The sequence below is a fragment of the Oxyura jamaicensis genome, chromosome 13 (genome assembly GCF_011077185.1).
Source record: "Oxyura jamaicensis isolate SHBP4307 breed ruddy duck chromosome 13, BPBGC_Ojam_1.0, whole genome shotgun sequence".
Taxonomy (NCBI): domain Eukaryota; kingdom Metazoa; phylum Chordata; class Aves; order Anseriformes; family Anatidae; genus Oxyura; species Oxyura jamaicensis.
In genome coordinates, this window is record NC_048905.1 from 11,077,905 (window position 1) to 11,099,678 (window position 21,774).

The 21,774-nt window shown below is 37.8% G+C and overlaps 1 protein-coding gene and 1 long non-coding RNA gene across 10 annotated transcripts in view; one reads left to right on the top strand and one right to left on the bottom strand.

The window, feature by feature from the left end:
* The window catches only part of EBF1 (EBF transcription factor 1), a 273,556-nt gene extending 255,313 nt beyond the window's left edge, over nucleotides 1–18,243 (top strand). For 5 of the 9 annotated variants that reach the window (XM_035338929.1, XM_035338930.1, XM_035338927.1 and 2 more), the window contains exons 12-17: nucleotides 4,345–4,410; nucleotides 5,014–5,191; nucleotides 6,701–6,880; nucleotides 9,427–9,621; nucleotides 9,977–10,045; nucleotides 15,062–18,243. In XM_035338929.1, the coding sequence (XP_035194820.1) occupies nucleotides 4,345–4,410; nucleotides 5,014–5,191; nucleotides 6,701–6,880; nucleotides 9,427–9,621; nucleotides 9,977–10,044 (687 nt within the window). In that variant the 3' untranslated portion in view covers nucleotide 10,045; nucleotides 15,062–18,243. The remainder of the gene's footprint in view (nucleotides 1–4,344; nucleotides 4,411–5,013; nucleotides 5,192–6,700; nucleotides 6,881–9,426; nucleotides 9,622–9,976; nucleotides 10,046–15,061) is intronic. The other 4 variants (XM_035338933.1, XM_035338934.1, XM_035338931.1 and 1 more) reach the window with 1 other exon arrangement.
* On the bottom strand, nucleotides 1,093–4,349 carry LOC118173961. Its single transcript, XR_004754478.1, has 2 exons — nucleotides 3,863–4,349; nucleotides 1,093–2,741 (listed from the first exon to the last, which is right to left on the bottom strand). It is a non-coding gene; the product is annotated as an uncharacterized LOC118173961 (long non-coding RNA).
* Nucleotides 18,244–21,774: the final 3,531 nt, after the last annotated feature.

Genomic DNA, 21,774 nt, shown 5'->3' on the forward strand with positions numbered 1-21,774 from the left:
GACTCACAGCAGCGTTGGGACAAAAGTGGATATACTCACTAGACACCCTATTTAAAAAAAAAAAAAAAAAAAAAAAAAGGCAGATGTCAACAGCAGAGATTTTTTTTAAAGCTGCCACAAAATTTGTTCATTATGATAGAACTTGACAAAAAATGCGTCTGTCGTAATAAAACTCAAAATGAAAGTTTTATGACATTAATGAATTCCTACTAAAGGGAATGCATGTCACAAACAAAACATGCCAAGTCACTGTAATGTTGGTTCAGGGTACATTTAGTCAGAAGAGGATTTTATTTAAATTATGATCATCGTGCTTTAAAAGCACAGTCATTCTCGTATGCTTTATATAATCCTTCCTACAGTGATTTTGGAATATGCAAAGTCACAGCAGACTTCCCTACCCCACCTGTTCTTTTTTTTTTTTTTTTTAATGTAAACTTTCCTTACTATTTTCAGGAAGAAAATTTGATAGAAATAGTTCATTGCATTTTTGTTTCACAAAATAATAATAATAATAATAAATCCATCAGTGGAAAAACAGCTTCAGTTTTGGAATAGAAATGGATTCTGGATCTGTGTTGTGTAGCTGTATGGAGGCCAGAGTTCTGATGTGTCGTATTTAATCTCTAAACTAATATATTATTATTTAAAAAGTAATGTATGATGATAATTTATATAATATTTTAAATATTATTTAATAATATTTAAGTAATATTTTAAAGTAGTATAATATTTTACTCTTTTCAATATTTGCTCAGTTGTTATTTTAATAGAAATAAAAGACAAGAAGGCCCTCGAGCTAAATGCTGCGCAGTTCTTCACTCTAACCCAAAAGCTGTCAGACTTTTAACATTAGTAGAAGAGTGGATCTTTTTTGATAAATGCCCCCATAAATTAGATATTAGCTTTAGTCAAACTCTGTCTCTTCAGGAAATATTTCCACTTGCATATTCAATTGGAAGGACCTTACATGATGCCCACTTACTGCTATGAAAATCTATGTTTCTGTGTTGAAGGCAAAGAATAATTGCTGTGAACAAAAAAAAATATCTGGAATAGCAGACCTTGAGCTTGTGCAGAGATTTCTTTTTGTAGGATGTGAGTTTCACTTACTTTTTGATGTCTGTCTGCTTCTCTGTCCACCTATCTGTTTATCACCATTGCAGTGGTAACATACAGTATCAATTGGATTTTAAAAGACATAGATCTTTTATATTAGCTGTCCTTTTTTATAATACCTTTTACAAATTTAATCAATGCATTTTAATATACTATATAGTTTAAGTGCAATATACAATAAATATTCAAGCTTCATCTTAAACATGCTCTAGCCTTTAAATTGTTAAAACTGCAGTGCCCTTTCAATCTACTTACATAATGTCATAAAATATACATTTCAAGGTAAATGAAGTCAGCTACTTCAATTTAGTCCCTCAAACTGGTAGTAAATGAGAGGTTAACACTATGGTGCCAAACCCATTATTGAGTAAATTTAGCACCTTGGACAGCTCTGTAAAATCTTTATTGCTTTCCTGACCTGCTCGTCATGTTCTGTCTATGTGTTCAGTGGCTCTCAGCTCTGATTGAAAGGCAATATATTAGATCCCGAACACAAACATGCTCGGGGGCTGCTTCACTGTGAGCGTAATGACATGGAGGTGAGAACAATTTTCTGGTCACCGCAATCCAAGCACCTTGCAAGGTCTGTTGCTCTAACTTATAGAGGACTTTGGGGGTTCCTTTGTATGTGAAGTCATAATGGTACGGTAATTTCTACGCTAATTTAGGCAGAGCTGCAAAAGGTTTAAATGCATTCAGAAAACAAGAAGTTAATACTTTGAGCATGTCTGTAGTAGCATTTTATTGTGTATCTTTAAAGCTAGTTTGTGTCTATAAGAACTATCGTCAGCTCTGGAATAGAAGATACCAGTATCTGACACAAGAGTTTTTGTGTAAAATCTACTTTGTATGATCTGAAAATGTCATAAACAAGAAATGCTCTTACTGTGTGAAAATATTGTTAGAGAAAGTATGAAACTCAAATTTACAGGCTATGAAGATATTGGAAAAAGATAACCATTGACTAGCTAGGAAAATTGAATGCTACTTGTCAAGCATGCTTCAGTAAACCATCATGACAATTAGTTTTATTTACATACAATATAATATTGCATCAAATAACTTCCAATATTCAGGAACTGGAATATATTTGATATTAGGTAGAGCAGCTGTAAGATTCCATGTAATTACCTCATTTTTTAACATGGTCTTCAATCTCTTTTTAGATGCATTCTGAGATTTTTAGCTCAGCATTACATAAATAACTATGATTAGTCAGGTGGAGCAGAATTGACTATTTAAACTTCCTTTTTTTTTTTTTTTAGTAATTTGGCATAATGACAGCTTAGGTTAACAATATTGCAAAGCAGTCTGTGGGCTCTGTATCACATTTTAATTTTGCATTAGTGAAATATATAGTGCAAACAATTTCTACAGAAGTGAAATAAATCCTAGTTTGCAAAGTCAAACACCTGTGTAGTAATTTTCCATCTACAGTCATATTTGAAAAAGATAACATTTTTTCTGAAACGCTTCTACTCTGCAGCTTGTATCTTCAACATGAGGCAAAAAGGGCTACTTAGTGTTCTGATGACTCTGGTAAAGCAACAAGGATTGATTGTACCTGGATGTTGCTTGTAGTCTGCTTGTCCATGATTATACAGCTAATGGTTGTGGTCAAGCTACGTGAAGGGAAAAAAAAAAAAAAAAGAAAAAAAAAAGAAAAGGCTGTAGCAAACTAACTCCTCAGAATCTGTTTCAATGTAGTGATTCAAAAATCTTTCGATTATATATTACATCTCACTTCATATGTGGAAAATAATTTAAATGTGTGTTCTGGGAGAGGGGTGTGCAGCAGAAGTCAAGCCTAAATGTTTACTGGGAGTACAAAAATCCTCTATCTCATTTTTGAATTTAGGACATTATATATGTCATAAGTAGTTACTGCAGTATGACAACTGTTTTATCTTATATTATAGAGAATTTAAAATTGAAAAAAAATGCTAATATGCATCTAAAAGCTTGTCATTTGAAGAGTTGTTCAAGGATTTTTGAAGAGGTTATGGTGACAGCAAAATGAACGCAATTATATCTCTATTTTCTGATCAGACTCTACAGTATATGAAAATTGAGCATTACTGTTTCTTTTTGGTATAAAATATGGCTATTTTATAAAATATTTTAACTCTAAAAGTTTAACTTTGTAGAAAACTGTAAAATACTCAGAACTGTTACTATTTTTGTAAGCTACCTACAGAAATACACCATGATGAAAAACATCATGTTAGTTTATTAGAGCATCATGCAGGGGCTGGCAGTTACAAAAATACGGTGTTTTACTTAAAGGATGGTCTGGACTGTTTTTGATCAGGCAATTGGTAATATGCCAGATGCTTTTAAAGAATATGAAAATAAAAATAGTCTGGGTTAATTCTGTAATGCTTTTTTTTTTTTTTTTTTTTTTTTACATTTTCTATCAGGATTCTTGACAGAGATTTTTCCACACTTTAAAATGTAAGAACACAGGAAATGCTAGTATTACTTGAGTGCCCATGTAGAATGCTCTACAAATAGGAACAAATAGGATAATGGAGGAAGAAAAAAGAGGAATAAAAATTTAATTTATGTCCCAAAATGAGAGCTATATCCAAGACTGTTCTAACTTCTGCTGTCCATGCTGGGATTTTTTCAAGGAAACACTTCACTGGGCCATTCTCACATATTGCATGTATTTGTGTACATGGATCCCACCCTGACCTGTCATATCAAGATACAAACCAAAATAGTTGAAAGGTTACATTACCAGTAGCATAGAACTGATGGGATATCTTCTGAACGTGGCCTGCTGGGTAAGGTCACAATTCCTGCAGTATGCAATTAAGAAAAAAATAAACACATTGAAGGGATTCATAACATGCTCTGAATGACATTGATTGCAGTAATCTAGTAAATGACCTCAGGATTGTATTCTGCAATAAACCGATGAGTGGTTTATGGTGCAGATGGTAGAGACAATTGAGTGATGTATTTTATTTTGCAGCACCAATGATTCTCACCTTTTGACTTGATTAAGCGTGTGTGTGAATAGGATGAACTAGTGATTTAACACCATTGAGTGGTTGCTGAGAGTTGTTAAAATTAAGGTCTACCTGGTGGGAGGAAAAAAAAAAAAACAATACAAAACACAGTGCAACTGATAGAACAATATAAAAGATTCTAATATTTGTTTTCCCCCACAAGGAGTTTATTGAACTCAGAGCAACACATCTGTTTTTATATTGACAGGAAGTAATACTTAAGAGGGCTGCTGATTTAGTAGAAGCACTCTATGGTATGCCACATAATAACCAGGTAAATGCATTCTACTTCAGCAATTCTAAAACATGGCTATTTCTTAGATGTATAGATAGATCAGGGGCTAAAGGTATATGATACTATAATGTGAGACAAGAATAAATACATAGGGCAATGCCATATCTGGAATGGGGTTTAGTTTGCTTGCTTTCTTTTTAAAGTATGTGAATTTAGTGCTTGGAAAAGCAACATGTTATTAACCCTGGGGGCATTTGGCCACTGTCACCAGAGACTGTATAATATGGGCGATGATATGCATTACTTCTTGCCACCAGTGATGTTTCAGTCTTACCCTAAAGATATTTTAGCTTTAAGGTGGAGTAAGCCCAGGCTTCAGACCCATTCTGCCTATTTGTCTTGTTATACAGAAATGTGGCCACTGGGACTGAAGCTTCCAACTCTCTTACCACAGTTGTCAGGATTTATCACGAAGGAAGCAGATCTATAAGCATCAGCTATCAGTCAGCTAGCTGGTTTAGAAAGAAAAGCATCTAGTTTTTCCTTTGGATGGGGAAATGTTTTATTTTAGTATGTAAGAAAAGGTTTGTCAGAGTAGACTTGGTAACTCTTTTATTCTTTTTTACCCTTCTTGTGCCCTAGGAAATAATCCTGAAAAGAGCAGCAGATATCGCAGAAGCACTCTACAGTGTCCCCCGCAACCACAACCAGCTCCCCGCCCTTGCTAACACGTCAGTCCACGCAGGAATGATGGGAGTGAATTCCTTTAGCGGTCAACTAGCTGTCAATGTTTCCGAAGCCTCACAGGCCACCAATCAGGGTCAGGAGAAGACACATCTTCCTCTCTTTTTGAACCTTTTCTGATTGAAGTCAGGCAAACACACAGAGCAATGAGAGAGTGATGGTTCAAAACTGAATGCACGAAGCACATCCAGACAGACACCATCACACCTGCATGCAGAAACTTCAAATTACTCAGTCCTGTCATGAGATAGGGCTTTCTTTGGTGACTTAGCCCCAGTTCCAGAAAAGCACTTATGCATGTATCAGATCACTTTCTGTCTGCTCAGAGTAACACTTGCACTTGGGTTTAAATCCCACTATTTTGAAAAGAATTTCTATGAACCTGAGCATGTACTTAATCTTAAGTAGGTACTTACATATTTTCCTGAATATGGATGATCACTGAGTCTGGGCCTTATATAGTATTTCTTTATAACACAAAAGTATCACTTTATTACTTTTTGATTTGGTTTTGCAAGAGACATTATATTGGCACTATTTTTTTTCAGAGTTTGAGATTTTTCTAGATTTTGAAAGTGGACAAAAATAGAAATATTTACCAAGTCATTTTCAGAGCTTCTCTCATTTTTAAAATAGAGCGTTTTTCACTTTACATAAAATAAAATCAGTATTTTAATTTCTATAGTTAAAAAAGTGACAAACATCTTTTTTAAAAAAGTTTTGCATTTTTCACTCTCCTTTGCTCAGCTCCTTTTATTACAAAACTTAAAATCCACTTTCATGATAAAGTAGTAGGAGTCCGCTTTTCAGAAGGGCAGAAAAATTATTTTGCATTATACTAAAAAATAGAAATGATTTTCAGTTCATAATATTTTATGGATGTACTATGCAATAGGAAGAGAAGTTTATATTTCATCTTCCAGGAGTGAAGATGCATTTTGTATTCCTGTGCTTCTAGAAACAAATCCTCATTTTGGGGTATTTGGATATGAGTTTCTCCAAACATCATTTCCAGAATTAGGTAGAAATTCAAATTTTAACTTGGAGCCAAATTTGGTCATTTTCTACCAACATAGTGATCAGACTAGGATAAGGAGACTTCGGATTTTCCACTACTTTGAGAAATTTACCCTGTGTTTTCTGAAGTGTGCTGTAGCATGTAATTTGAGATGCATTAAATGAGAGACATCAGAAGACATTTAACAGAAATCACATGCTTTTAATGTACTTTAAATCAGTATGTACAGCTAACTTTGAAAACACTGGTCATGTTTACTCATCTCCTACAAACAGCTCTTTTAGAGCGAGTGAGTATTCCAAGAATACCCAATGGTCATCTTTCCTTGAAGGAATAGGTTGCCTGTGAAGGCTGTAGCCTTCCTCCTCCCTCTTTGAGTTCCCACAAGTAATGACCCAGGCAGTAGGGATCACAATTTGGGTTACTTGCTGGTAGCAGTGGTCAGTCCTGCCCCTCCCTGTGCACACCGTGGCTGTGTTAGTAGCCCCAAATTGCTTGTAGCTGTTTGTTTAAGAAATTGCTCTTGGGCTAACACCAATTTCTAAATGTATTCCCTCCCCACAAAAGGTTTTACTCGCAACTCAAGCAGCGTGTCACCTCATGGCTACGTGCCAAGCACCACCCCTCAGCAGACAAATTATAACTCTGTCACAACAAGCATGAATGGCTATGGGAATGCTGGAATGTCAAATTTAGGCGGTTCTCCAACCTTCCTGAATGGATCTGCTGCCAATTCTCCCTATGCCAGTGAGTATTATATGATTCTTCTGTATTTGTACATTTTCATTACAAGGAGTTGGCGATTTTTCTGTAATACTCAATATTTAGTTTCTATTCTGAGCATTTGAAACAAAGTTTGGACCTTTCTCTCCTCCCCTTTCTCTCCCCCACTGACCTTTGAAGCACTTTGAAGACATTGGTGTTGCCAGCAATGCGTTTTTCTATTTTGTTGTTATTATTTGGAAGTCTCATAAGGGCTGAAAAAGAATAACGCTTCTCCTGATTTGGGCTGATGGTTTCATAACTTACCTTGTACTCTGTAAATACAAAATGCTGTCTTCAACATTGCCAATTCTAGAAAGCAGGGATGGCATAATTGACTTAATTTCCATTGGAGCTGATCAAATATTATTGGTGCACACTTTTTGCTGCAGTGAATATGGAAGGAGGCTAAGCATATTTGCTGCGGGAAAAATAGTGTTTCCAACTGTAAGATATGAAGGGCAGAAAAGTTTGCTATAATACTAGCACAGACTGACATTTCCATAAGCTGCATGATGATGTTTCCAAGACCTCTGAGCAAATAATGTACTCATAACCTTTATGCACGTTATGAATTACTATTGGGCCTAATCTCGATCGCTTATATGCCATTTGCTTTGTAACTAGTATATTGACTTCACTGAGAACTTAGTATTAGTAAAATGTGACAACGGCTCTTAGAGTTTGTATTTTAGTGACTGTACGGAGAATGCCATAAAGATTCTGGTCTTACAAAACATATATCCCATGGCATAAAGTGCTTATGTTCTACAGTCCCAGTTATGGAAATATTTATATGTAGGACTAACTTTCTGCATTATAATATTAAAGATTGAGTAACCTGTTTAAATATATATATGTATACATATATACACATATATGTTTCTGTTGGTAGATGCCTATGAACCTTTCCTGCCACAGCTCAGTATTCCCTATTCACATGAGAAAATTAAATGAATAGGACCTGCCCAATTCCTCTGACATTACTCATGTCATATAACAGATTCCACAGACATTTGCAGAAAGCTACTAGCAGAATCAGGCCAGAAGGTCTTGTCATATAAAAAGGTTTATAGGCTGAGACCTTAGCATGGACAGGAGAAACAGGGCTGGACATACCATGGCTAACACATCAAATCTTAAGTTTAGTGACGTAACAGCAATAATGAATGATTTTGAATTGTGTTGCTAGAGTTCAGAATTAAAAAGGAGTAGTAACTCTCATAGAAAAAATTACCTCCAAAGCTTCTTAGCTGCCACAAATTTAGAATAAAATATTTACCCATGTAACTAGTACTTATAACTTAAGAATTGCTAACCAGTTATTATTTTGTACTCTAATAATAATGTAACAAATAATGTTGCAGAATACCTTACATACTTATTAAGTTGAATTTACTGTCATAGAATTTGCACTCTGAATTCATAATATAACATGATTGATGAGACATCTCCTTTTGGAAGCAGATGCCAGTGATGCATTTAAAATACTCAAGCAGTGTATAATTCCATATTTATGAACAAAGTCCTCTTTAGAATAGCACTTCACTTCCCAGCCCTGGTTCTTTATTCTAGTTATATTTTGGGAGGTTTTCTTGGTAGATCTGTCATTCTGCTAATGCCTAATCCATTGAATCAGAAAATGCTTCAATCATGACCTGAAAATTAAAAGGTGGCATTCTTAATTAAATCAATAAACTAATTGCTGTATAGTAGCAATTCAATTTAGGTGCTTTGATTGCTCTCCCTTAGCAAGTACTTCCAGACATAGAGTGACTTCAGACTAAGATTGTATCTGTCAGACTGTGAAACTTTGAACATTTAATTTCCATTAATTGATTTCCTCAGTGTTAACAAATATGATATCAGATACTCAAAAAAGAACTTAAATAGGGTGATTTTTATCTACATAAATGCAAATAAAATAATAATGCAAAGCCCAGATGATACGAATTTTACTCTATAATGCGTAATTATTCATAGCCCCATCTTCTATATATGCAGTTTCTAAACAGGACAAAGAGTGAAAACACAGGATTTACTAATGACTTTTTTTTTTTTTTTTTTTTTTACTCAAAGAGGGAAAGCCAGCAATGCAGTCTGAAAATAAAAGGAGTTGGTTTTATTTTCATGAAAACACACTTAAAATCTCAATAATAAGCACATGAACCAAAGCTCTTTATTGCATCATATATGGATTCCTTCTTATTCACTCGTTCTGACCAGGGCAATGGCTGATGCCAAACCTTAGAATAATAACTTAGAATAATTGACAGAGAATTGAAGGAGACCTTGAGAGAACTTAGAGGGGAAAAAATAAAAAATAATAAAAAAAAATAATAAAAAAAAAGTGTGCTTCATACAGTGACCAATCACACTTTGTGAGCAACCAGAAGTCTAACTGCAGTAGAAGCCTTGGCCCTTCGAAATTAGACTTAGTTCATCCAAGAAGCAGGACTATTTTGTTTCTGCAGTAGTACTGACTTTCTAATACTAAGGTATGCCTTTTGGGGGTTCTTATTTTCCTCTAGTTGTGCCATCAAGTCCAACAATGGCCTCCTCCACTAGCCTCCCCTCAAACTGTAGCAGTTCGTCTGGGATTTTCTCCTTCTCACCAGCCAACATGGTCTCAGCAGTGAAACAGAAGAGTGCTTTTGCGCCTGTTGTGAGACCGCAAACGTCTCCTCCTCCCACCTGCACCAGCACCAACGGCAATAGCCTGCAAGGTAAGTGAAACCAGCTCTGGAGCATAGAAGGCTGCTCTCAAAACCGTAAGTTCCCAGTGCCTTGAGAGGCTCTAAACGACATTGAGTTTTCCAAGGGGAGAGGAGACAATGGGAGATCCCTGGTGGCCTCTGTCCTAAAGTTTCCTCCCCAAAAGAGTAACTGGACTTCACCGCCAGCCTTGCAGGTGTTTGGCAACCACCCTACCTCTAACTCAACTAATACTGATGAATTGGGAGGCTGTGTCTCTTAAAGCACAGACCTACTGTTATGATAAAAACGAGTAATATTTCAGCTTACTAATACCATCCTTTTTCTTTCTTTCCTCTCTTATTCCCTGTTGTCGTCCATTATCAGACCAGTCTTTTGTGGACTCTAGCAAGTACTCCACTGCAGGGTCTCTCCAGGGGCTGGCCTTCTCCTGAAGTACGTCACTCAATCTTCCCTTCCTTTTTTTCCTTTGTCATAGTACACTTGTGCAGAGATCCTACTGAGAGCAAATAGACCGTTACAGAGCTTGGCACAAACCTTTGCCTTTCATAAATAGAAGATACTTTACAAACCAACAGCAGCATTTTCCACTTTAACTTGTACCAGGGCAAACATTAGTTAGCACGGATTAATGTACTTCTGTGCCAATTAATTTCCACAAATGATGCAGGGCATCTTTGAAAGCCTCTTCAAATGTTGGTAGTAAGGGGCTGCTCCTTTTCTGCATCCCTCCCCCTCTTGTTACAAAGTACTCCAGCATTAGCACCTAAATCCATTCTGGAGCATTGACACAAGCTGAGGGAGTGGCAGACAAAAGCTTGTCAAACCGAGGATGCTGCAAAGACCAGCACTGCCCATTTCATTGTTTGCTTCAGCCTATTTTCCAACACTGTGCCTAAACCTCTCTGTATAATTACCTCACTGTGCATTAGTGTGCTGAGAGAGATGTTTTCATGCTCACTCAGACCAAGGAGTTTTCTGAAGCAGATGCAGCCAGCTGCCTCCAGCTGTGCCAGAGGTGGGAAAGATTTTGTGGTATGCATTGTGCTTCCCCCAGACCTGACGTCTATTTTCCTTTCCACGTGCCTGTGCAAATTATCCAAAGAGCACTGAGCAGGGAACAAAATCCTTCATTTTTAAAGCTGTGTTCAGGAGGAGCTGCACAGAGCAGGGGGAGGATGGCTCCACAGACTCCACATGTCACTCTGCAGCCTCTGAAAAGATAGACACTGGGCTTGCAGGCATAATGCTGATAGCACTGTTACAGCTGAAAAATCTATATGCAGGCAGAGCGCAAGGAGTTCATTCATAAAAGCTGGTATCCATTGTGACTGAAGGGAAGCATTGTCCTCAGTGCGTTTTACACCGATGAATTGGAAGGATGAATCCTTGGAGATGTATGCGTGCACACAAGCACACACAGAAATTGTGAAAATACTGGGAAAAGATAAGCAGCACTTGGGTGCCTTCAGTAAGAATTGTTATAAATACAGACTGCATCAAGAGTCACACACAACAGTTTTCAGATGAGCTGTGGTGTTTAGAATATAAATTTGTATGTGTTTTAAAAATTCGGTACTGCTGACATGCTACAGATGTTAAAGGCAGCAGCTAAAAATGTTTTGTCTCTAAATTAAAGATAAAAATAAAAAAGGAGGTAAGAGTTGACTGCCAGAAGCTTTTGAACATATTAATGTTTTTGTCATCTCTTCAACTTGTCCCAGTATGCAGTTGAGGTTAGAGAGAAAAAGCAAGTAGCAGGAGAAGGTTTTTTCAAGCACTGTTTTTCCTTTCACAAGACACAAAATTCCCAGATTCTGCCTACTGGGTTATGGAAAGCAATTATGGAATAAGCTGAGTGCCGGATGCAACTGGGGCTTGCTGATTGCCTCCTCATTATGTCACATCTAGATCTGTAATGCCCAGAAACCACACAGATCCGAGTGTTTCCCCTAATTTTTATTTAGCAATTCAGTTTTTATAATAGGAATGAGCCACCAAGAGATGGTTCATTTTTAGGTCATTGCTGAACTTCTTGGTGAGTTAAAGACATACAGCCTTTAGCCCCATGCCTTCTGACACCACCCGAGGCTTGTAATAATGACTCAGAAATGCACTGCCTGTTGTGCCTTATTGCTTAAATAAACAACCTTGTATAAGGAGGCTGTCTTATCTCTCTTGGGCTTCTGGATACATCAGAAAGCAATCAAGCTTTCCTTAGGTAGCTCAGATAGCAGAACTCACTAAAACAACAGCTAGGCTTATCTGTTGTTCTCTTTGCCATGCAATTTTGTAAAACTCAAAATACATTATTTCTGTAATTTGCTAGTGGCAAATACAAATTAGTGTATGATGAAAGCAATAATGCCCATTGGGGAGAGTTTTTCTAGTCTCTGCCCTCTGTTTTTGGAGGTATTGTGATCTCATACCTACAGTGTTTCCCACTGCTATCTCTGTTTTCAGGATCAATAACAAGCTACAGCTGAGAGAATTTGCATGACTAGATGTAGCACTTATGGAATAAAAGTAGAGTGATATAAATGAAGACTTGGAAAGAATGGAAATATCAAGGCTTTTAGGCAGAAAAGAGATCATTTTGTCATTTGCCTTGTAATTTAATTCAGAATTTCAGAGCTCTTCAAAGGCAATAATGCTTTGAAAAAATGAGCTATGATCTGCATCTGTACTGTTTTCTTCCAATGGCAAAAGGTGCACGGCTGATATGTAACTGTGGGAAAGTATCTAACTCATGAAGTGGGGAATTGCAGTTATGTCACCTTCGGTTGGGATCCTACAGAGTAGACAGCTATGTTGACCCAAGAGAGAGGCAATTCTTGGCCACTTTTTGGTGAATTGGATTTGGTTTTAATTAATCTTTTAGCTTGAGATTTTTTTTCATTGTTGTTGGAATAATATTTTGACATTTTCTGAAGTATATGCAATTTTTCTAAAGCAAAACATTTTGTTTTAAAGTTTCACTAAATTTAGAATTTAGAGGTATGAAAAGGACAACATGTTGAAGTAGTGTGAACAGAGGATTGTTTAGCCATCTGATTCTGTTCTGTTGCACTCATCACACAAAGGAAGACTATCCATTCCCATCTGCTTAACTCCTGGCTTATCTGAGCAGGAAAGGAAGGAGCACTGTTCTTGGCAGTGCTCTTCTCTGTGCTGTAACGTACATCTCTGGTGTCCAAGCACTGCTGTTCCACCTCAGTGTTCTGCTAAGCAAGTGTCATCCTGAAATCTCCAAGTGCTTTTCTAATAGGGATATAGCTTATCCACTGGTTAGAAACAGAAGCAAATCAAATTACTCAATGTAATATAGTGAGCTAGGAGAACTGGGACCACAACCTGTGACTCAGGTCCCTGCCCATGCCCCTTTTTTGTTATTCATACAGGGAAAATTACGCTCTCACCTTTAGCTGTGGGTGACTGCCTCACAGGGCTGCCACAAGCAGAATTACAGTCTGGTTGACTGTACCCGTTGCTGTCATTGCCTATTTTATTGTTGCCTCGGATGTCGGCAGATGTCCATGGACCAGGATCCATACCCTGGCCTACAGTGTAGGGATCCCAGGAGTAGAGTAGGGAGCAACTGAGTACCAAAACAGAGAGCATTGCCTGACTTGGGTTTGCTTCATTTTCAGTCACATGTACCAAGGGGAAATACTACTTGTGAGCATTCAGAGCTTATTATGTGAGACACTCTTGAAACAAATTTTTTGGGGATTTATTTTTTTATTTAATTTTTAACATAGCTGGTTTTGTTTTATCCAGTGTTGATAAAATTGGCAAGAAATCTTAAAACAAACAAACAAACAAACAAACAAAAAAAACCACCCGATGTCAGTAAATGCTATACAACTCACTTGAATGTCTTCTTGTAGGGCATAAACAACTTAACTCACCTCTCCATCCCTTTTATCTTAATTTCCAGCACCTTGAAGAGCCCTTATGTGGAGTGAAAACAATCAGTATAGCAATTCCACATAAAAATGTTGCTGAGTAATAAATTCAGGAATCGAAATTCTGCTGTATACTTGCAACATGTCACCTCTGAGGATGGCCTGCTGCAAACCTGTGGATGTGTTTTGCATTCTCGCCTTCTCCTCTCATTTTATTTCATTTAATCAGTGCAGTTTACTCGAGCTGTTCTCCCCTTGCTGATTAGACTTGTAATTCTTGCACATATGGTGGTGTTTGTGGAGAAAACATTTCCCTCCTCTCCCCCTCCAAACCCAAATCTGTGAGCCTTTTACTTTGGCTCTGTTCTTATCAAATAATTGCAGCTGTAATTAAAGCACAATGAATCAGCACCAGTCATAGGGTTGAGTTCTTCCTTAAGAAATTACATGTCCAGATGTCTGAGATGGCAGGCAGTTCTAGCATTTAAATAATGTGCCCATGAAGTGCTGCCAACCTGAAGGCGAATCTGTTTTCTACCTTTTTGCAAATAACCATACAACTGGTGTTTTAGAGATGCATTGTTGTTACAGCTTTCATCATTAACTTACATGACTACCTCCTGTAATGATGTGCTTGCTCACAGTATGTCACTCGGACACTCCAGACCAACCTGGAGGCCAAGCTAGGTGGAAGATCGTACCTATTGACCTTTAATAAATGCCTCTGCTTTAAGAGAGGTGGTGGTTCCACACAAATTGAGGTTAGAAAGCATAATAAAGGAATACTGATGATGCAATTTAGCCAACAAAAGAGAGGACATTCTAAATTAATATTAACGTACTCTTCTACTATTCATTTAATGTAGTTGGTGAAATATGCTACAAGTGTAATAAAATCATCGGCTGCTGGTCTGCAACGCCATCAGTTAGTTAAGGGCATATTTCTACTTCAACTTAAAAAACGGATTGGAAAGCTTAAGTCCTTTTCTGAGCACCTGGAAATGCATACACAAGTCTCAGGGCTGAACAGTGAACTAGTAAGAGAAAACTGGCATAGGAAAATGATCCAGTGTTACTCTGCAACAAACACACTGCCAGATCTGTAACACTTGTGGCTTATGGGACTTCAGCCATTTACTCATATGTAGAGCAAGTAGCTTTCTTTTTAAGAAATAATGGAATGTGTGGCAATGGCTGGGACAGGTTTAAGTCTCCTGAACATTTTGAGATTTTGAAACTAAGTTCAGAAAATTAAGTTGGGGGATGATTCTCACATCAGGCGAACTGTATTTGCTCTGCTAGAAGCTCACTGATTTCAGCAGAGCAATTGACAACATTTTCCAATCAGAAAGAGGCTTCCTGGGATTAATGTGCATGTAGTTGTCTTTACTGCATCACACTTATGTGTAAATTTAATTCACAGTATGGCCATGTATGTTGCTAGTAAATGTTTAAAAATGCTGAGGATTTTAAAAGTTGCTTCAGAATGCACAAAAGTAACTCTTTTCCCTCTCTCTCTCCCCCTTTCCTCTCCTTATGACAGCTATATCTGGCATGATTGTTCCCCCCATGTGAAAGAATTGCCTTGAAGAATTTTATTAATGAAGAGGTTGAATTCTGCTTCAGAGAGAATCTGATACAAGTCCCAGAGTGGAACTTTTTACTCAGGCCTTTTTAAAAATAAAAAAGAAATAAAGAAGAATCTTACAATAACTGCGGATTTTTAAACAAACAAACAAAAATCATCATCCTTGCAAATACTGAAATTAACAATCTGCAATTGCAAGGTGTTGATTCAAGCTGTCCATCCCAAATAACTGGGAAATATATTTATTGTATGTTGATAAAAAAAAAAATCCACCTTTTTTGTTTTGTTTTGTTTTGTTTTTGTTTTCTGGGGTTGAGGGCTTGCTTTTTTTTTTTTTTTTTTTTTTTTTTTAAGGCTTGATTTAACTCAGTACCATTTGTCTTTTATAAATCATCCAATTACGTGAGGGACACTAGCGATGGAACTCCACATTTTTAATTTATGAATTTTTTTTAAAGCTGTGTAAAGAAAAATGAAGTGGTGTCAGTAACATACAAGTCTGTATGGGACAGAATAGAAGTGCCAGTTAGTTTTTCGTAGAAGAATTATGGCCATTTAATTAAGGGTCGGCTCATACAGGTTGCTTATCCAGTGGTGATTTTCTAATACGATGCATTTTTAATGTTCTCATTAAATAGCTATCACTCCCTAGAAAGCTGGTATTTTTGGATGGTGGGAGCGGGATGGGATTCGTAATCTCTGTCGTTACTATCGGGATAAATAAGTGTGTAAATAATGCAACAAAAAGTTGGTGAAAGGTTAGGTAAGGATGCAAATAACAAACACATTTCTTCTTGAGCTCAGAATCCAGTGCCTCTAGATATACTGCTAAAACTGCAGGATTAGATTATCACGGCTCTCTTTAGCCTCCTGAAGTTCAGTGTCACTGGAGCTGTGCATAAAATGCCATTTAAATTTGGCACAGCCATCACAAGACACAGACTGTGGCCATCATCCATTGGGTGTTTTCGTCATACCCTGGTGCCCCTTGCTCTATTGGTTTTTATGGGGCAGAATGAGAAAAGGTTAATCTGCAGGTCTGTATCCCCCCAACGTAAAAGCACACATTTTTGTCACCTTCCTGCTAGGATTTGTCCTGTATCGGTCGACCCTCTCAGTTTGTATCATAATATATTAAGCACCAGGTAACTGCTTTTGAATAGTCAAATGAAAACACAAGTTCGGGGCATGGGGGTGGGGGGTGGGGGGGGGGGAGGGGGGCTGTTAGGAAGATTTCAAATCAAAACCATAGCTTCTGTTTTACAAAAAATTTTGCTATCATTATCTGGGAAGTGTTCTTAAAAACTATTAGTCAAAGAGGCAGCAAAGCTCTGAAGATACATTACCTGATATTTTTTCTTTGCTGTTGTGTTTTGTATGTAGTTATAAATACTGTAGATTTTTGTGATTTTTTGCCAAAGTTGTTGTTCTATTTATACATTTTAATGTCTTAAGACAGTTTTTCAATATCACAATAAAGAATTTTACTGCATATTTTGCAAAAAGAGCTCACTACCTTTAGCTTGCACATACTTGCAAAATTAATTAAAGAAAAAAAAAGCTTTTTGTTTCCTGGGGTTTCTTTTTTGTTTGTTTGTTTTAAAGGGGATTTTGTAAAATATCCATATAAATAATGTATTTATCTTTGGAATTTGTACATTGCTTTTTTTCCCCTACCCCAGTTTATTTTATTGTGTATGTTTGCTATGTGAAAAGTGCTGATTTGTTTGGTCATTCACCGTTGTATTAGCTGTTCAAATGTGATTTTAAAACATTTCATTTATAGGGTTTTTTTTTTTTTTAGTATTGTTTAAAATCATGCTTCCATTTTTTTAATTTCCACCCAAAAGCCATTGTCTATTTTTGTATTATTTGTAAGTTAAGAAGTTTTTTCCAATATATGGCAAAAGGTAGCATATTATTCTTGTAGCATTTAGTTATGTAGATTTAAAAAAAATGTATCCTTTGCTTTTGAAGCTTAACAAAAACTAATGCTGTTTTACTCTATTAATATGCATGGGATTTCTCCTCTTTGGAGTGACGCATTTTTGTGCATTAAATATGGGGAGAAACTTCATAGAACTCAATGAAAATACTTTCTTTCTTAAGTCTGCTTGTATATTTCTCTGTCTTTCACATAAATATAAACCAGCAGATTGGATGCCTTAACAATGCAAATCATATTCATTTCACTTGTACATTGTACTGTGCACCAGAACTGTCAATCATCACTAACATTCTAAGGAAAAAAAAAAAAAAAAAAGGAATTGAAAAGCACAAAAGAACTGTTTTGTTACCTTAAAACAATATAACTTTTTTCTAGTTGAGCAAGAAATCATTTACAACGATGCTGCAACTGTGCATGCTTCCTGTATGAATTTTGCAATGGTTTTCACTAGAACGTCACAGTGTGATCTTGTAGGGGAAGGGAAAAAAACAGGATTTTTTTTTCATGGTGAGAAAATAAAAGGAGAAAAAACTGGAAAATGTGAGAGACATCAGTTTATTGCTTCTGTGTATTCCAAGCAATTACTCTAATTCACATAGTAAGCAACAGCACGACAATGTAATCAAATTTAAAGCCATATTTTGTCCAGTGACACCATCAATTACTCTTGTAGAGCTCCACTCAGTCATAGCACTTTTAACACCAGTGTTAGCCATCTATGTTTGTAGTCTTCTGCACCAGTGTCCAAAGATCCTTTGACAATGTGCATAATTTTGTTTTGTTGCAGCTATTTATAGTGATCTGATGAATGGGACTTTATAAAAATTCCCCTGCACCACCCTTATCTTTTACAAAGTAAAAGATGCAGCTGTTTACAGAATATGGCTTTAAGTGGAAACGTCCAGATTTCAGTTTTAAAAAGGTGAAGCTTCACAATGACTGGATTGCATAACGTATGCCTATTTCCTCACAGTTGTACTAGGATGCAGCTAAAATGAAGTCATCTCTGAAACTACTAACCTTTCACCTTCTTATCTAAATCTTTTTGAATAGACACACACACTGTACAGTTCTATTGTTAGAGAAACTAACTACTGTAGAGATTGTTATAATTTTTTTGCAGAAATTCAAGCTGTAAAAACTTTTCAACTTTCACAATATTTAATTAAAGTTACTTCCTGTCTGTGAATACAGCTCCTAGTTGTGTGTTTATTTTTCTGCTTCTGCTGGCTAGTAGATGAGAAAAACTAAAATGTAGAAGCCAGAGGCTACAGAGTTGTCTTTCTGAAATTAAGGAGAAGCAGAACCTGGAATCTCATGGTGGAGCACTGCAAATACTGGTGCTCTGAAACTCCTCTTACTCTGTCACTAATAGATGTCAAAGGATACTGGCACATAATGTTGTATCTTCACCCTTATATCATTATTAATTCCTTTTTTTTTTATTTTTATTTTTTAATTCTATCAGTTGCTTGAAGAGCTCACGGGTATTTCTAGTGGCTTTCAGGAGCATAGAGTTTTAGGTACCCAATTGCAAAGAGCTGGCTGCCTGAACATAGTGCTAATGAAGTACGAGACAAAGGTATATTAGATGCACTGCCAGACACCCAGGGAGATACAAGTTTTCATCTTGGTATCATTTAAGTTAACGGGAACACTTCCTTAGAGACTCAGGGCCAGGTCTTCAGTGACCTAGACCCCATGGCCAGCTCCAAGAAGTGCATCAAAGTATGTTGAGCTGTAACAAGCTCCTTGACCATGAAGGAGGCTCCTGTAAACTGTTTCTGTTCCACTGCCCTTCCATAATCCACTAGACTGGTTCTAGGTGTTTAATTTTATTTTATACTCCTCTAGTAGGAGAGGATGGTAAGAATTTTTATTTCTGAGGTGAGGAAGGTTGACACACTGGCACTCAGCTAGGCATCAAGAGTGGCTGTCGTACAGAAGACTTTGGAGACAGCTGAAAACTTTTAAATGCCCTGCATAATGCAAGGCTCTGAGCATTGTTTTGGTAGGAATATTGATGTTGAGATTTCAATTTAAATTAAAATTTACTTACAAAATTTAAATTCGCTACAAATGTAAGCAGCTGAAAGTGGCTTCTTGCAAAGTAAAGTTTTGGCTACCTCTTCATTATTAGCATATCCAAGCCAGTAGTTGCTAGAGAAAAGAGAGCTGTTGGCCCATTACTTATTCTGGCCACGAAAGAGAACTGTGTCTTCTGCCTGAGATAATTCTCCTAGTCCTCATTGGTGTGAGTATTGGTAGGCGTCACTGCAGCCAAGGGCTCTCTGAGTGCTTGGTGCAGTTAAAAAAAAAAAAAAAAAAAAAAAAAAAAAAAGTCATGTGCCTAAAACGCAGTCTGAAAAATGTGGGATGTAATATTAGGCAACCTGTTCTAGGTTACATAATGGTTCTCTGTCTGGAACCAGAGTTCTGCTACAGCCTTTTGGATCCTATGAGAATTTGCCTGGCAGTGGGATTGGTTGTATTTTTGTATGGGAATGCCTCTATTTTTTTATTTAGTTTAAAGAAACCTCAGCAAAAGAAGCTCCCTCACTGTTAGCTTCCTGGCCTTGTCTGTGTCTGTTTATTCCCTTTGGAGCCCTTCTCTGTATCTGCAGGCTCATGCCACAGCTGCTTCATGTAATCATTTACATAATTCTGCTTAGCATCACAGTCCGTGTATCTTCTGCCATTTCATGGATTAGCTGAAGACATACTTCATGTTATACACTTGATTTCCTCAGCTCCTTTCTGTTTTCTGCCCCTTGTTCACCAGTCGTCTTGTTCAAACCAGGCTTCTGTTCTAATGATTGCCTGGAAGCCCCAGCTCAGCTCCAGACGACTCCTGTTTCACAGGACAGTAGTTTTAGAAGAGTTTTATCAAAGGCGACATTGCCCAGGCTTTTTCAGGAACACATCCACTGCATCTTATGAGCATTTAGCTTGTTTACCCTCGTCACCTTTTTAGGGAAGCTGTCACTGAAACTTGGTCCTCTGGTGCATGGCAAATGTTACGCACTTGATCAAGCACCTGCAGTATGCTCCTGATTATCTCCTCTCCAGTGTTAGACCTCCTATTTGGACACACAGCAAACAAATGGGGCCACTGGCAGTCTTCACTTTTCTGGGCCAAGCATGACAAAGTCTACTAGTGTTGTCTTCAGGAGACTTGCCCTCATTTTTTTTTTTCTTTCCACTTCCAATTCAAGCTGTTTTCCTCACTTGAGCCTGGGTGCATATATCAGACAGGGAAGTGGGGAGTCCAAGAGGAGCGTCCATCTCATCCTCTCGGAGCTGTGACCCTTTACTTGCTCAGCTCCAGCCACAATGACTTTATTTAAGCAACACTTTCTACTTGCTTCTTCCTGCCTTCACAAGCACATTTCATTACCATGTGGTGACAAATACATGCAAACCTAGCTGTAAACATTCAGCTTTCAGGTGCAATATGGGCACATCTCGGTGATGCTGTGAAGTGGTCTGACAACAGCGCTTGCTGGTGCTTGACTGAGACATTTGGTCATTTTGTTTGCTGCCTCCTTGCCCACACACTGGTCACAGTTTTGACCCAGTGCCACCTCCCTGCCCGCCTTTGTTGTGTCATTTCCACCCCCCACCCCCCTTTTCTCAATGGGATGCTGCCTGATTTGGGCCACATTTATCTCTGTTTCCCGTTCCCCAGAAAGGTCTGGCTCTGGCATCCCTTTCCCCCAGCATCTAATGCTGGTGTTTCAGTAGGGGAGGTCAGGTCAATACTTTATATAAATAAGTAATAGTTTCAACTCTGCAACTCTGTTCTCTCTTCCTCTCCTTGGTGCCCTTGAGGATACAGCTACTCCAGAGCTTATGGCATTGCTCCAACATGATTGGCAGGTCATGTGAAAGAGCACACATCTTTGAAAACTTTAATATAGTCATTCCAGGACTCGAATGCCAATGACTATCCAGGTCGCAGCCTAACAGCAGGGACTGCAACTCTGGGTGGCTTTTCTGTGTAGGCTTACAAGAGGAGCAGCAAACACAGTGCTCTAACACATTTTTCCTTCCTATTTGAATTTAACTTTGACATAAATGTGAATGCATGTTTGAAGATCTCACCTAAAAATATATTTAGATAATCACCAACTCCTTTCCTGAAACACAGAGCAAACCCTGTCCTATAGTTCCACTCCAGCCAAGGCCTGTTTTGTATAGGAGGGAGTAAAATCGTTCGCTTTATCACAGAAAGGGTAAAGCATATGAAGCTCTAATTGTCCCACATTTATTCATGTCAAATTTTGCCTCACCCTGTAATCCTTTCCAAGGGATTCAGTGGGGTTGCAGCTGGTACACAAGAGAGGCACCATGTCATGGTGGTTCACTGCAGCCTGGCAGCTCTTGACCATGCATGTGAGAGCAGGAAGGTCCAGTTATGTCTGTAGCTACATACAGCTGTGCTCTGAAGGGGCACAGGTCATCTGGTTGAGAATAACCTCAAGACAAACGTGGCAGTGAGGATGCCTTGTAGAAAGGCAACAGCCCAGCTCAGGAGGCACAAAACTGCAGGGGTGTGTGCGTGTTGGGGTGGGAAGATGCATGAGCCAGTCACTCCATGCAAAAGCCATGACAAGCTCTGGAAAGCAAGCCTCGAGGTGAACTCTGGACATAAATGTTCACTTTCCTGCAGTGTTTAGAGGAAAGGGGAGCTCAAACATTGTACCAGGCTCATCTGGAG